At 35.3% G+C, this 16912-nt stretch overlaps 1 protein-coding gene across 2 annotated transcripts; it reads left to right on the plus strand.

Moving 5' to 3' along the window:
• The first annotated feature begins 490 nt into the window (after positions 1-490).
• Positions 491-16689, plus strand: LOC111512717 (phospholipase A1 VesT1.02). 2 transcript variants are annotated; one of them, XM_074170906.1, is made up of 7 exons: positions 491-505; positions 1465-1627; positions 4303-4608; positions 6171-6356; positions 9363-9599; positions 13774-13942; positions 16412-16689. In XM_074170906.1, the coding sequence occupies exons 2-7, from the start codon at positions 1582-1584 to the stop codon at positions 16530-16532; spliced, it is 1065 nt and encodes a 354-aa protein (XP_074027007.1). In that variant the 5' UTR covers positions 491-505; positions 1465-1581; the 3' UTR covers positions 16533-16689. The 2 variants fall into 2 exon arrangements, with proteins under 2 accessions (XP_074027007.1, XP_023024635.1); XM_023168867.2 differs by lacking the exon at positions 491-505 and having other exon boundaries at positions 856-1627.
• The last annotated feature ends 223 nt before the right edge of the window (positions 16690-16912 follow it).

A 16912-nucleotide genomic window follows, 5' to 3' on the forward strand; every position in this document is an offset into this window, starting at 1 on the left:
ACGTTGAAATATAAGACCCCGTTAACCCGCAGTACACACAATTTTTGACTTCTGAGGATTTTGCAATTCAGACTAGAATTTTTCCATGTTCTTTGTCACGAACGTGTTTCGAATTCCTTGGTAGCAAGTTTTGTGTTGCTTTTCTCCGAATTTTTGCGGTTTTTGACAGACGGCAAAATTTATTGCTCCAAAAGTTTCACCTTAGCTTCACACCTTCACCTTAGCAACTAATAAAAAATTAATTTTAAGAGCCAAATATTATAAAACGAACATGTTAAAATCAAATGGAATTTTAGATTTTTTTCAATATTTACATGATAATATGTAGGAATACTGAGAATTCAATAAAACGGTCTAGAGTATATGACATAAGAGTTTGTATGCATCACGCATATTAATAGATGTATTATGTCCTCGTGGCGATTTACGAACTTTGTTGCCCTTACCGTCTCACGGAAGGAACATCTACTGATGGGTTCAGTTTGAGAGTATAAAAGTGATTCTTGTGAGTAAAATTCAGTGAAGTAGGGTTCTCTGGGTAATACCCCGACGGATATTGAAGTACATCCAACAGACATTTCTGCAAGATTCCTCACAGTGAACATTCTTGAAGAAGCTTCTCGTGCAGCAGCAAGATCTCGCTGATATCAATCGAGTTATCACCTACATTTATGCCTTCTCTAGAACACTAGGTAAATCAAACTGGAATAACAGTTTGATTTAACTGGTGCATTCGTTCTATTTTGCAAATTTCACATTTTCGAAGAAATGAAAGTGTAGAATCTTCATACACTTTTCAATGATTTCATCAACTGAACACTTGTGAATTATTAACTGCATTTTTCAATGATGAAAATACAACTTGAAGATATTTTCATTATTATATATACAAATACAATAACTCTATTTTTAATTTGAAAGTACCAATCAGGTTTGACGTTGATTTTCCAGCATTCAAACATAAAAACATGGCGAGAATGCAATTTATAATGCACTCTGTATGTGGGACTCTACTTTCAATTCTGGAAAGTAATTGAAACAGGTTTAATAAATTAGTTTTTTTAGTATGTGACTGACCTACATTTTTCTCCGCTCAATAATAAAAAATCATCAAAATATCAACCCACTCAATTTCGCAAATAATTACTTCCATTGGAGCCACCAAGAATAAACAATTTCTTTATGGTAATTGGTTACGTTATTATTCAAGACGCTTTCTTCGGCTAACAGTTTTTTTTGTCATAAACATACTCTTCCTTTGACCGAGAGAAATCAGTTTTGATCCACGTTTAAAATATCAATCAGTGTATCGATATCCAGTCTGCCAGTTGTTCAATACACATAAACGAATAGTGACTGTCGGTTTTTATTTTGAAAATTCTTGGAATAAACCACTTCCAAGAATTCTTCTGTACAATTTTCATTTTGGTTATTCCCCTCGAGTTCAATATTTACTTCCTGTAGGATTTTTACCGCAAGAATACCGTGACATAAAAGGGTCTTCAAGTATATGGTGTTAGTATGTGCAAGAATTTCTTTGTGGTGTCCGGCTTTTTCTTTTAGTAATTATTTTGTGCCACGATGTCACGGTTACATATTTTGGTGGGATTCTTATTTTTTTACCTATGTGAGTATCTATTAGTGAACAACTTTTTATGAAATGTAAGTATATTAACAAAAATATTTATTAAAGTTTGGGAACTTCCTTGTACCATATTTTTTCACGTGTATCTAGAAAAGATTCATGTTTTCATTCATATTAAAGAAACTGTACTTACAGTTTATAATATTTTTTGAAAAAATATTATATTCTAGAAATTATGCACGGAACCTAATGTAGAGCGAGTGTTACTCTCAATACTTATCCTTCTCATCAATACAATCTGAAACTGTATTTTTCTTATCACATACAAAGAGGCATTTTTCAAAATTGTTGCAGATGCCAACTGTCAATTACGTATTTTTCATGTAGAATAATCAAATATTATTTTTAGAAATCTCACCAGCCGTTCCTGAGTAATTGGCAGTCTTATTTTAGTTAAAAAAATTGCAAACAAACGATAAATATCATGATATCAAGAACAAAATGTTTTCAAAACCCACGGGTTCTGGGGAAGAATACGATTTAGTAACGAATCCCTTATATTTCGCGAGCTTCCACAAAGAAGACAAAGTCATATCCGATGATCTAGTAGGTACTTCTAAGGGACAATGTTTGACTATCCTCCATTTTGGAAAATTGTCATCTAGCCACTATTGAACCAGGTTGTCCTCCTTATCTTGCTGTAGCGCAACGAAAAGAGAAAATTAATTTGCGATTGTTATTTATCTAATCCAGTAGATAGACAGACGTGGTCCCTCATAATGACCCACTAGATCACCTGATATGACGACTTTAGATTTTATTGTGGGGACACGTTACATCTGAAGTGTACGATACACAATCGCAGTTCATTCGTATTACTGTCAATAAATGAATGATAAACATTTTAAAAATTTATTGAAGTAACCTGGTGTGAGTTTTGTATACATTTTTTCTTGAACTTATGATATTTGTCGTTTGTCTGCAGATTCTCAAAACAAGCGGCTGATCCAGTTTATAAATCCAAAACAGTGTTGAGAATTTAACTAAAAAGACATATAGACAGACAGACAGACAGACAGACCACTTTCCTATTTGGAAAAATGGTAGTGCCTTAGTGTTAAACTATCGTTTAACATTAACTCATGAAAATGTATTGGAAATGATGTCTTTTTACATAAATTTTGTCCAACTTTGAAACATTGTCCCGTACAAAGGTTACGAAGGGGGATTGACTTTTTATGTCCACCCTGTATTTTGGTTAATATTTCCGCAATTTACCAATTCATAGAACTTTTTTGTTGTAAAATAATGTAACAATCAACTTGACTCGTTATTTAACTTCCTGAAAAAATATGGTCTTTTATTTCCTTTAAATTTAACCTGATTTTTGTTTTCAATTATTTAGATTTATGAAATATCTTGATGACATACAGGTTTATGGCGCTTAAGATTTGTAACAGCCCGGAACTGAGTTAAGCTGAGACCATTCAAGGCAGACAAAAATCATAAATTACAGTAAACACAAAATGTCGGTTCCCAAATATGAACGAAAACTCAACAAATCAATGTATATTTTGGTAATTTACGACTACTGATTAGATATATTTTTCCTTGTTTTCGATTCAACAAAGTCTGCTATTAAAACATCGAGATTCAGTGATCCCCCACCCACAGATGAGCTGTCCAAAGCCCGGGTCTTTATTCCCGGCAAGTCCGTAAATCAATCCATCACTGTTCGTAAATATGAACTCAATTTAATCTTAATGACCTCTTTTCTTTAACATTTGTTTACCGTTCAATTTCTCTTATATTCTTGACGCCGTTGGGATACATTTTATATACACATTAAACCATTTCTTTCAACTTTCTCGTTCATCTCCTTTCTGCTTCAAAAGTGGTACATTTGCATGCCGTGTAAAATAATACATTTTTTTCACTACTAATCTGAGAAATTGCTATTATTTACTCCATTCCCCTAACGAGAATTAATATTTCTCACCCTTGGTAAATAATGATAATAAAAAAACACCTAGGTAAATAATGAGAACAATTCTATAATTTTAAAGATATTCACAGAAATTTTTTGTTAACCGCATTTGGCCAACTGACAGCAATAATAATCATTGTACAGTGTTTGGTTGTCATGGAAACGCTGGCAAACGTTTTCATGGCCTAAGTAGATGTTGCGCGCTTATCATCGACATCGCGTATTCAACATGGAAACTGTACCGTTTCAATTTGACATGCAACAATTCATAGCTGCCTTGGGTTATCATATAACCAACGAAATTGTTTTCTCACTATAATGCAGAATTGAGAAATTCTAAGTTCTGAACGTACAGAAGCGATGAGAGAAGTGGAACATTGAAATATATCAAAACTACAATGAGATATTTCCTAGATTCATATCAAAATTTGACACATACCAAATTTTTACATAAATAAAGCCAGTCTGATTATAAACACTCTCCACTCTACTTGATATTCCGATATATTCAATAAATTGTTAGAAAATTACTAATGCCAAAATTAAAATTGTTAATATATCAATGTTAGTAGTGAAAAAAATTCTATATATACCTCGGCTGAGAAAGCTATTATTTACCTCGCACATTATATCCCTAGGCGCTACGCGCCTCAGGATATAAAAATGCTCGGTAAATAATAGCTCACGTCTCACCCTAGGTATATAATATACTATTAACTGATGTTTTTAGCTCAGTGTATATGCCAAGTAACTCTCCCGTATCAACCTGTCAAAGATGCGCTCTTCCTCCACAATGTCGTCAGCAGTAATCTCACCTTAAGGGACTGCGTTTTTCGAGCCTCCAACGGCAGGGATGTGTGTCCGGATCCAGATGTTCGATACATCCTATACACTAATGGTCAAAAACAAATCGTTGATTATACTCAAACCGATTGGTTGCGACAGAGTATTTGGGATTCAACAAAAGAAGATGTGATGCTGATCCACGGATACGCTGGAGGTGATGATGAACTACCGATGATAGTACTGAGAGATGGTAATTTCATTATGATTGTTGTAGTTTAGGGTAGGTCAGGTAGGGTAAACATCGTATGGACGTATTCCTTCAAGAAGTTGTTCAATTGCAGTTTAAGATATCAACCTACCGTTATTGAAATTGCTATAATCTTTGAGATTTCGAATCCTCAGTTTGAATTTCATGTTTTCCTTTTTCAAAAATTAAAATAAAATAGTATGACTAACCTAGAAATATGTAGTTATCTTCCAAAAGAAGATTGTGGAATATATTGGGTTGTTTTGCCAGATGCTCATCCAAATTGTCGGATTTTTTTATATTTACTTTCGGCAATCTATTTAGCTGAGTCCAAACCATTTTAATATTTGTAGAAAATGCTGCAAAGAAGTAGAATGTGTTTGCTTTTTTGTTCATGGATCCTGATAGATATCAACCTGCCTAGGGACGTCTGCTATTGTATTTCAAGCAGAAATTTATGCTATTGAATCATGTGCGGAGAGATAGAATCCAACCTCACACACAAGTCAATAAAAATGTTCTCTGACAGTCAAGCGGCGTTGGAAGCTTTTGGCTCCTACCGAGCAACGTCTAAATTGGTAGCAAATTGCCAAAAACGACTCTCCTCAATAGAAAGACAAATTGTCTCTGGTATGGATTCCTAGCCATACTGGCATGGAAGGCAATGAGGCTGCTGATTCCTTTGCAAGAGAAGGTACTGAATGTAGCTTCAGCGGACCAGAACCTGTCATTGGTATCGCTTTAGGCTTCGCCAAACAAATATTAAACATCTGGAGGGCAGAAAGATTTATGGATTTCTGGCGGAATCTTCCAGGATTCGCTCACTCCAAGGCGTTTATTCACCCTTCGAAGCTTGAAATCAAACAGTTGTTGGACTACAGTAGTGTCCAAGGTGTTCGAGTGATTCCACCAAGAGCGACGGACTGTGACTGCTCATCGTTTTGAGGTTCAACTCACTATATCTCGAACTTCACCATTCAAAAACTCTTTCCTTTGGAGAACTGCATTTATGTGGAATAAACTTCCTGAGAAAATTTTTCCAAATAAGTTTAATTCTCAATGATTCAAATCCAATGTAAATCGCCACTCTCGCACAGGTACCGCTCTAAAGGATTTTTCTTTAATGCTTGTGTTTTGTCTTCAAAATAATGTTTATTATTAATTTTAGTAATAGTAAGGTCAAGAGTTTCTTTGTTCATCAATGGGTTTTTGAATTGAAAAAAATTTCTTTAATACCACCTGATTTTCGATAGACATTTTTCATTTTGGTCTGGATATATACTAGTCGCGATATCATTGATTGTACTTTTTTGTAGATGGTTCAGATATTTTCTCCTCTTAATATTCTATCCATTTTGTCGGTAATACCTAAAGTCCCTTTGTATTGTGGTGGTCTTGTGAATGTTTTTTTATGGAATTTCTTTGTTAATCAATTACTTTCTCAATTGAAAACAATCCTCGAATGCTACCGACTAAGACAATTGTCTAAACAATTGATACTGCAATTAATATATAATAAAAATAAATTTTGAACTGACTCCATCAATGATAATCTAATGTTTCAGCTTACAACAAAAACGGCAGTTATAACATATGGGTCGTGGATTGGGGTAGGTTGTCACCTCCCCCGTGTTACAGGGCCGCAGTTAATAACATGAAAGCAGTTGCCAAATGCACTGGCGATCTCTTGACATCTCTGAGAACTGCTGGACTTCCAACTGAGAAGGTTACCTGCGTTGGTCATTCATTGGGTAAGATGGTCTAGTTAAAAAATATGAAGGTATCAAACTGTTGGTTCGTCACACTTTTTTATCAAACAGGATTAGACAAAAATGTTTAAATCAGTTCAAAAGATACAGTGATTTTTTTTTAATAGTTTCATAAATATGATAACATTTTCAATTTTGAAAACATTATAGATAAAATATCGTCATCCAGATAATGTCAATTCGATAAATAATTCATTGAGTAATTGCTGCAATAATATCAACGAATATTATATTTATTAATACCTACTGAATTGAATTTGAAGCTACTTTGCCAGTGTCACCATCTGTGATGAAAACAGTGGATTACGGACGTCGTTGGGAAAAATAAAGCCCCAGGCGTCGATGGGATTGAGGTAGTTCTACTGCGCTATAATCAAACACCAACAGACTGTCTTAAGCATGCAGAGATAGTGCCCATCCATAAGTCTGGAAAACGAAAAATTCTTATCCATAGTTATCGCTCGATCTCGCTACTCAGTGCGGTGGCGAAGGTCATTGATAAGATTGAGTAGACTTTTTTGCCTGGTTGTTCACGGAGTGAAGGAAGCCTTCAACCAGGGGAAGAATACAGTTATGGTTCTGTAGGACATCGAAAAAGCTTTCGATAGAGTTTGGATAGAGGGATTCGTCGCCAAGATGTAGTCGGCAGGCATGTCCTTATTTGTGATTAGGATTCTTCAATACTACCTGAGCAACCAAACTTTTCGTTTGAGAGTAGATCAAACCACATCTACGAATTATCCAATTAAAACATGTGTCCCGCAGGGGTCCTGCCTTTCACCGAATTTGTACTCTCTGTACACGCACGACTTTCCTATGTTCTCGAGAACGTCGGTATATACGCGTATGACACTGCGATATACGCACATCCGTTATCGAGCGAGGTGGCAAAGCAGCAGCTTCAGATCCACCCCGACAAGTTGATCGTGCCGCACTTTGAGCGTAATGAAATCGATATTAACCCTAACAAAACGGAACTCGTTAACTTCTCGAAGAAAATTAACGTGAAGATTTTCGGGAAGTTACGAGCCAAGGGTAACTGCGTCGACGAGCTGAGGAGCGCACGATATCTGGGAGTTATCCTGGATAGGCGCTTTAATTATCAGGAACATCTGAGCTTGGTGATCCAACGAGCGAGTGCGTTGGTAAAACGAACGTACCCGCTCATTGCATGGAACTCTAAGCTTAATGTTGACAACAAGCTACTAATTCACAAACAAATAATCAGACCAGCTATGTTGTACGCCTGTCCCATATTCTGTAGCGTCAAGAAGACTCCTTTGCAGAGACTCGAGACGATGCAGAATAAGGTGCTCCGTATTTCCACGAACAGTGACAGATACATTTCATTGAATGATCTGTTGGATCTGGTTGAAGTCGAGATGGTCTCTGAACATATCAAGAGGCTGTCTTATAAATTCTTTAAGTTTTTTCTACCGAAAAGCCCGCTGACTAAGAACGTCACGGCGCTTAGGAGTTATCATAATCAAACCCGAAAACTGATTAATGAAATGCTAGATATCTTCCATGAACGGCGCGAATGTGATCATATCTGAATCTACTATATTCAGATATGAGGTACCGAAACTGCAACATCAAGAGCAATCTCGCTTAACCCTCGGCAGGAAGCGGGAAGTCTTAGACTGTATGCTGGAATGAGGCTCTGTTGGGCAGAGAACCACCCGTTAACACCAGCGTGGGCGTCTCCCATCGGCCTGTCGTGGGTCTATGAGGCGGCCCTTTACCTTGCGGACGTCCTGGGGCTCAATATTGAAGTCTCAACCTGCTGATTCCTCCTTTTCCTTCACCAACCCTATTTCCCTCCTCCTATCACTCCCGTGTGTGGGAGAGATGCAAATATTGTAAATACTCTGTACAGTAGACCATACATTTGTTAAATAGAAATGTATAATAAAGTATTTTTGATTTGATTTGAATTGAATTTAAAGCATTGTGTAAGCAACTAATCAACAAAAGAAACAATATTTGAGTGAGGAAATAAATCATACACAAAATATTGCGTAAGAAATAACAAAATTTTAAATTCAAATACTTTCATCGAGTTGATTTTTTTTCAATCTTTGAAAAAGAGGTAATTTCACTGTATTTTCTGTACTTAACGATAATATATTGTATTTCAGGCAATGTTTTTCATTTGTAGAGAACTTCTTGAAATTCTCTCTATACAGTGCGAACGTAAAAATCTCTGTAATTTTGAACAGGATGAAATATCAAGGTGGGACAAAATTGTTGTAAAAATGCGTCATTTTTAGTCTATTTACAAATTCATTTCTTGTAGTATGAAATGTTTCTGGGGTAATTTTTTTGCTTTGAACTGTGGTTGTGTAACGTATACCTAAGATCTCTTGAATCCCCACAAAAAAATTAAGGTGTCACAGCATGATCTAGTGGCCCATTCTAAGCCTATCCACCGGTTTGTATAATCGTCACTTTGGCACATTAGTTGAAAACCCATTTACGTTGACGTGGTCTGCTAGATCACCTGATAAGACGTCTTTGGATTTTTTGAGAAGTAACATGTAATCTGAAGTGTAATATATACAAATATATTTTGTTTCGGAACATGTGCATGGAGCTTGAAACGAAACCCCAGGAACATTTCATAATATAATATTCATTGCGTTTAACTGGAATGAGTTTTGAATACATTTCTTATTGAAATTATGATATTCATCGTTCCTTTGTAGATTCTGGAAATGAATGTAAAATTGCTAGTTACACAGAAAAGGCAGGTCGGATTTTCAAAATTGAACCAGTATTGGATAGACAATATTTCCATACAAAGAAGTTGATAGTGCCGTGGATCTTGGCACATTTCTGTTTTTCTAAATAAAAAGTATTTTGTTCGACTTTAATATCTTGTCCCGTTCAAAAGTTGAGAGGGGGAAGTAACTTTTTACGTCCTCACTGTATGTTTTAATTAATTTTATGTGAGTGTAGTTCAGATAAAAAACGAATATTTTTCAGGATCACATATCTGTGGTCTGATATCCCGTTACGTCATTTTCCGTATCCATCGAATAATAGCCTTGGATCCAGCTAGACCCATGATCATGAATGGCAATAGACTGTCAATAGCTGATGCGATGGCAGTCCATGTGCTACACACGAATGCTGGCCATTATGGTGAAGGAGGAAGAAGTGGTCATGTGGACTTCTGCATTAATGGTGGTAGAGCACAACCATATTGTGAAAATGCTGACAGTAAGTTTGATCAATCTCATACAACAAAAATTACATATATAATGGAATCGGCCGATACTTGATGATAATCCATAACTAACGTATTCAAAAAACACTTGATTGTGAGTTTTTCACTAAACAATTTTATAAAAACGCAACACGTGTTTCGCCATACAATAGCTTCTTCTTTACACGCCAGATACCGTTATATTTCCTGATGCATTAGAACGACTTAGAGCCATTCAACCATTAGTATATTTCTGAAAATTCTAGAAAACAATTCCAGCAACCGTTGCATCATTATTTTGAAAAGCAACATTTCTTCGAATCTTTTTCTTTTTTGTTTTGGCAAAAACAATTTCAACTTTATAGTCTGTTTTCAAAATTGTAAGCAAGGTAGGTTCCTATAAATACAATGTGATTGTTCAACTTGGCTGTACTTGCGTATTCGTAACAACATTCTGTTATAGGTAATGAATTATTTATATTGGTACTGAGAATGCTTAGAGGAGATGGTGCAAATTTGCCCCACCCATTTTGTTTTTGAGGTCTAGTGTAAAAAGTAAAAGGAATACAAAACCAAATAATACATCCCCGAGTTCCGCATTTATTTGGCTATATATGAGTTACTAAGGAATAAAAAAATGCGACAGAATATTAAAAAATTAATGTATTCTAAGAAAATTCCAATTTAACAATTTGACATCAGGTGAGGGGTATAAAACACCCTGGAGGCCAAATTAAACGTATTGAACTTAAAGACAAAAATCGCAGAAGTGATATTGGCCTTCAGAACTTGCACAGTCGATATAAGCCCATAAGTTACAGTTCTGACACTGTACCCACTCTACTCCACGTCTATCGCTAGAATAATTGACGTCACAAATTATACAAACTGTATCTCAGGTACAAGCGATGGACGGTCAATATGGTCCATCATTCAAACGAGTCGGTTTCTATGACTTCTTCATTGTCGGAGCTCCTGGACCTGCTGGGTATCACGTCTCTTTGGTACCGGTCAGAACTGCTTGCGCCATCCCCTCTTCCATCTCGGCTGCTTAAAAGGCCGCGTCCGCGTCCGCTCCCACGTCCACATCCGCGTCCGCGCCAACGTCCACGTCCGCTTCCACGTTTATGACTTTCTATTAAGCGCAAAGATTCGCACAATTGATTTTTGTAGGGTGAAGACGTTTTTTGCTGTTGTAGTTTTTCTTCTTTGGTCTGGGTAAATGACTGGGTAACTGAAGAACTTCCTCCCAGAATGTCTAGAATGAAGGCTAGTTTGTAGATCATCGGAAGAGGGAGCTGGTTGATCACTGTATGATGTTATCTGTATGATAAAATCAACTTCAGTAAAAACCTGCGGATTGAATGGATAAATGCCAGTGGCATGAAACCCGTTTACTACAATTTCTCCTATAGTGCTCTTAAGATAAGCGCAGCCAAAAACCTCAGCAATGTCGTAAGCCTTAAGCACTCTTTCATAATTGAGCATACACTCACGAATCCTCACTATAGTGACTTTTAAGGGTACCCATGAAAGTCTTATCTAATGGTTGTAGTTTGTGGGTTGTATGTGGTGGGAGACAGACAATAGTGACATATTTTTCGCGGGCTAACTCCAAAACACCTACATTGCGCATGTAACTATAATGTCCATCAAGAATTAGCAATAGTGGAGAGACATCTGTAGGATTTGCTTATTTAATGAAACGTCTGAACCATTCGGTAAACAAGTTAGCTTGGATCCAACCAGATGGATGAACTCTGCTCAGTGACGGCTCGTGCATTGGAGAACAGGAGAGACTAAAGTCATGAAGACTATATACACACAGAAAAGCCCGCCTGAGGCGCGAAAATATTTTGGGGTACCGAACCAATTTAAAGCAAAATACGTAATATTAGCATAAATACAAACAAAAATTGTGTGTTGCCGAAAATTATACGTATAAAACTGACCATTAAAAAACAAAAACAAGGAAAAAGGGTTGCCTTTGAGTTATTTAATATAAATGAACTCTTCTCAGTCAATAAATAATAATAATGTTCTCTTCTAATATAACAGTTTTGTTAAAAATTACTACAAATATTTTATAAGCACAAATACTTAATTATTCTTATCTTTGACATATCTAAAAACGATTGAAAGTTGTAATGTACAGGTAATATCGGTAGTTTCATCAATTTCCCATGCAAAAAAGAAACACTCTCAATCTCCTTGCTAATATTTTGCTCAATAATATATGCCACACTGTCTATAAGCTCATTTCGAATGGTTTTTGAGGTGCCTGAAAAAACGCTATTGTTTGAAAAAGTGCAAAATTGTGAATCATATTTGGCCCATAACATTAAAAGTTTCTATATTTTGTTTGCTAAACAATTTTAATTTACAAGACGAAAATATATGCTCCTTAGATTTAAAATGTCTTTCTGTAGAACGAGGTAAATTTTTAAGCCGGAGTATCCTATTTTAGACCAAGTTTGGTATTCGGTTTGTACGGAAAATAAAACACAGGGCCAACAAAAAAGTTTTTCTCGTTTAATGGAGCCGGTTAACCAATCGCATTTATCATACCAACTAATATTAAATCCTCGATTTTGTCGATTATCTGACGCTTCAATTGAAATCAAATTTGGTTGAGGTCTTCCTTTTAATAATGTAAAATTTATCATCATAAGATGAAGACTTAAAATTATTTGTTAGTAACCAATCGACTACATCGTCAGATTTTTTAATTTCGTCCAACTTATCCATAATAAATGGAAAAAAACTTACCGAAAAGTAAAAACCTGAAAACACATTAGAATTGAAAGAAAACACTTTTAAAAACACATTAAAAATATTACCAAAAAGCACTGCTATAATACAATACTGCCTGTTTTATACACAAATAACAAATATTATCAAGAAACACTAAAACGATTTACCGAAATATTTTTCTGTCCCGGTCCATCACGACATCCCGTACGAATAATTTAATAAGAAACAAACGCAGCCGTATACTAACGGAGACCAACTGGAGGCTAGCCTCCTCACGCTATAATTTCTGCAACTGAAAGTACAAATCGGGACGTATGTCGCTGGTTGGATCTGCCTCGCGAAACTTATGTTTTTTAAAATGGTCGGAGGCTTGGCTCCCTTGCAACGTATGGCATTTATTATTTCGGGTTGATGGTTTATTCGTTATTCGTTCATGGGCGGTGCGTTTGAGGTTTGTTGATGCAGGAAACAGTGTGGTTCGTACCACATAGTGAGCGATTGTGTTTTTTCGGGCATATTATTATTACAAATTAATGGTAAAGTAATGATACCCCAGCATTTAAAAAAAAAGTAATCATAATTATTTTTCAATATATTTTGATTTATTGCGATGAATAGCCTCCAATTTTAAGGGGAGGCTAAGCGTCCCTTGCCTCCTCTGACGAGCCGCCGCTGACTCTGCCGATGGATTCCGGCAGGGCACTTTTCATTAGAAGGTCCGTATAATTTTTGAGAGGGAATATTAACATAGGTGGCACAAAAATGCCCGATGCACTCATACAGTAAACAAGTGTGCATAGTGATCCTCGTTCTGCAGCAGTCAAAGCCCCTATCTGTTTTTTTTTTGTTTTTTCACCAACGACTTGTGGTATTTTTGACTAAATTTTTCTCATTTCAGCCTCCAAAGAATCAAAAAATATTTAACCGCTTCTCGGTTAAAGCCTTGAGCACATGCATATGATGTCCCCATCGGCCTGGCATGCGTACATAAAATACCTCCATATGTCGATGTCGCTTCAAAAAATGAACCAACGAAATCTATAAACAAACCTCAATGAATATAAAAACATCAAATATTTTGCATAATCACCTTCATAATCCTGTAAAAAAATGTTAATTAAACACAATATCTAACTCACCGCAGCTAACACTTGATATTTACACAATTATTGAATTAAATGTAGCACCAAACAAACTATTGGCGAGTGCAGGTTTAAAATGGTAAGAAAAACACGAGGATGTGCTGCCCTCTCTCAGAGTTTTTCGGTATTATTTCAAAGTTGACATAGTAATGTTCTTTTTTAAATTAAATTTTACTAGATGGCGTAATTTTGAATAAAAAATATCGAAGGGGGCCACCATACCTGCGCGGATCATTACCACATTCACCTATATTTGTTGTATTCAAATTTTCCATTAACATTTTAATTCTAGTTGATGTTCAGCTCTGCAGTCATGTATGGGCCATTTGCTACATGGCAGAAAGCCTTTTCCCTGAGATAGCGAAGGTTGCTGAGCCTTGTTCAAGACGTTGTCCAGCTGGACCAAGACCAGTAAATAGAGTGGGTGCCCCTGTACTAATGGGACAGAGCACTCCACTTTCGTAAGTAAACTCTTTAAAATAATTTTTTTGTTTTCATACAGATACGTATTTAGAAAATGAATATTTCGCAATGAACACGCCAACTTGGTTGGTGAAACGTGTCGAAAAGAGTATTTCAATTCTGGTGATTGGGAAAAGATTTTGTTTTGGATGTATTCTACGCCAAAGGGTCCAGTTTTACTTTTTATCTTTGTCCTGTTTGACTTTTTGTTTTCAATATGTCTACCTAAGAAGTTACTAGTATTATATGCTATGCTAATTTTATCTTATGTCAGTAGGTAGTTTTTTTTAATTAACATGCTATTATTAGCTTCACTTGTATTCTTGTTTGTAACCGACTCCTTTGGACTCGATTTTGACTAACTTTGAACTGACAAATATATTTTGAACTTTGTACACTTATCAAGAATGGGTGACAATACAATAATTTCATTATCTCATTATCCTGATCAGGATCGAAATGATTAAATAATTTCCTCACACAGTCTCTTTGTGAGACTGTGAGCAAGCAAGCAAGTGAGACAAACAACAAATGAGCTTGAAATAGCAAGCCAAACTAATAATAAATAAATAATAGTTTAAAAACTGAAAAACACGTTTTGAAAGCAACACAAACTAAAAACGAATAAATAATTCGAAATTAATTTAAGATTATGTTCAACATCGATAAGAAGTCCTTTGGCTTGATGTAACTAATGACTTTTAAAAAGTCTGAAATCGGAATAAGTCACCATTTTTGGTGACTTTAATGTCCACTATATAGAATGGCTCACATTTTCAAATATCAACGACGAACAAGGTCGCGAAGCTGAGGCTTTTGCAATAAGCAGCGGACTTACTCAGATTATAAATGAGCCAACCAGGATTCTTGACCGTGATGGAGAATATGGTGGTCTTCTGGATCTATACCTAACAACAAATCCAGAAATTTAAACAGTCACCATAAGGTCTCCATTGGGATCTTCTAACCACAAACTCATTTCACCGGATATAATAATGTCAGGGGAGACAATTCCGTTTTCTGCTTCGATAAGTTTGTTGGGGGTTAAAATGGACACCAATATGTCTTGGCACAATCATGCGGCTGGGAAATGTTCAAGTGACTTGGCACATTTGATTTCACCAAAAGCGGTACATATCAGAAATACGCGACGGGTTTTGTGAGGTTCAACTCAGTTCAGCTCAAACTTCACTGTTTAAGAACTCTGTCATTCGAAGAACGGCGTTTACGTGGAATAAACTTCCTGAGAATCTCCAGCGATTCAAATCCAATGTGAATCACTTCTTTCAAATAGGCACTGCTCTAAGAGCGTCTTAAGGATTTTCCTCTAATTTGTGTTTTGTACTTTTTGTTGTAAAAATTCGAGGGGTGCTGAATATCTATTGTTATAAATACCTGGTTAGGAGATTTTGTCATTCAATTTGAATGACAACAACATATTTTTTTTGTAAATAGATTTATTCTGATGTCAGACTTATTAAAAGTCATTAGTTACATAATGCAATAGGAAATATTATCGACGTTGAACACAATCTTAAATTAGTTTCGAATTATTTTTCACTTTTTAGATTGTGTTGCCAATAAAGCGTGTTTTTTCAGTTTTTCAAACTATTATTTATTTTTTTTATTTGATGACCCTCCTATATACGTGCGTGCTTCGTAGGTGTTAGTGGTATTTTTAATGTGGTAGTATCCTTGGTTAAAATTTTTTTTGTCAAGAATGTGATAAATTGTGTTCGGTTTAAAGTTGTTGTTTACAACAATTTGTTTTTTCAAATTTAATTCCTCCATAAAATTATCCATGGATATCAGGATACTGATGTCTGTTGATAAGTGTGATTAGAATGATTATTGATAGTTGTGTCTGTATGGTCTGTTTGGTTTGACAAGAAACATTGACTATTTGAATGTCTTTCAAAGAATACAGTTATGTTGAATTCTGAATTAAATGATCAAATGAATTCCAAGAAATGTATCGTATTTTGAAAGAATATTATTGAAAATAAAACGAAAATTCACTTTACAATAGCAATAACAATATAATCGAGTAAAAGTCGATGTGGAGATCCAGATGTTTTTTTTAAGAAATCAATTGCATTAGAAATTTAAGGACCTGAATTATTTTTTGTGGATTTCTTGAAAAAGTATTTATAGTTTTAATAACTAATGAATTTTGTACTTAGTTGTTATTAATTATCTAGAAAATATGCCCTGATGATTACAGGACACTAAACAAAATTGATGGCTGTTTATGCAAGTTCCCTCATGGATATTACTCTTACAATAATTGATAATTTCAACTAAGTGATCATTACTATAACAGTTTTGGACCACATTCTCCCCATCATTGATGGCTGAATAAATCAATGCAATAGACTCCTCTGGTATATCTGTGGATTTTGATAAAGTTTTTGAAATATTATTCAAAGCAAAATATGCCAGTATTACAGCAAAAAATTTTGTTTCAGTGCATCGGGGTCCTACTGCTTTCAGAACAAGTATCCGCCATTTTGTCCAAAGCAGCAAGGTGGAATTGGAGACAACAGATGTTGTTTGATAGCACCAGAAATAGTTCCTCCCTCAACTTAATTGTCGATCTTGAGATTTGACAACTCATTTTCCTCCAACTGCTCAATTAAAGAAAACAAATCAGTTTATTTATTGTTTATTACTATTCGCCACTAAATTATTTTTCATTGTATTGTTCACATTATTATTCATATTATTCAATAAACATTCATTTTTATTTGAGGAGTCTTTGATTCACGAGTAATATCAGGGAGAGTTGTTTCGATCTGACTTACATCTCATCACCATCTCAACTTTGTATTCAGATCACTTTAAATGAACGTTGAAAAATCAATGATCTTAATGAAATTACCTACGAAAACATCGTCTTGGACGGGCCGATTAAAACTCAAACCTGTTTCTCATCAATGGATAATATTGAATCCAGGATACAGCTGAAT

This window comes from Leptinotarsa decemlineata, unplaced genomic scaffold (assembly GCF_025532065.1).
Source record: "Leptinotarsa decemlineata unplaced genomic scaffold, Ldec_3_MD MMD2_tig00000008_RagTag_RagTag, whole genome shotgun sequence".
Lineage (NCBI taxonomy): Eukaryota > Metazoa > Arthropoda > Insecta > Coleoptera > Chrysomelidae > Leptinotarsa > Leptinotarsa decemlineata.

What these genes read in the sequence shown, in the direction of transcription:
- LOC111512717 (XM_074170906.1), top strand. Translation starts at nt 1,582, where the DNA reads ATGTCACGGTTACATATTTTGGTGGGATTCTTATTTTTTTACCTAT. An exon ending in CTGCGTTGGTCATTCATTGG is followed by an intron (nt 6,357 to 9,362) that starts GTAAGATGGTCT and finishes AATATTTTTCAG; the next exon opens with GATCACATATCTGTGGTCTG. An exon ending in GGACAGAGCACTCCACTTTC is followed by an intron (nt 13,943 to 16,411) that starts GTAAGTAAACTC and finishes ATTTTGTTTCAG; the next exon opens with TGCATCGGGGTCCTACTGCT.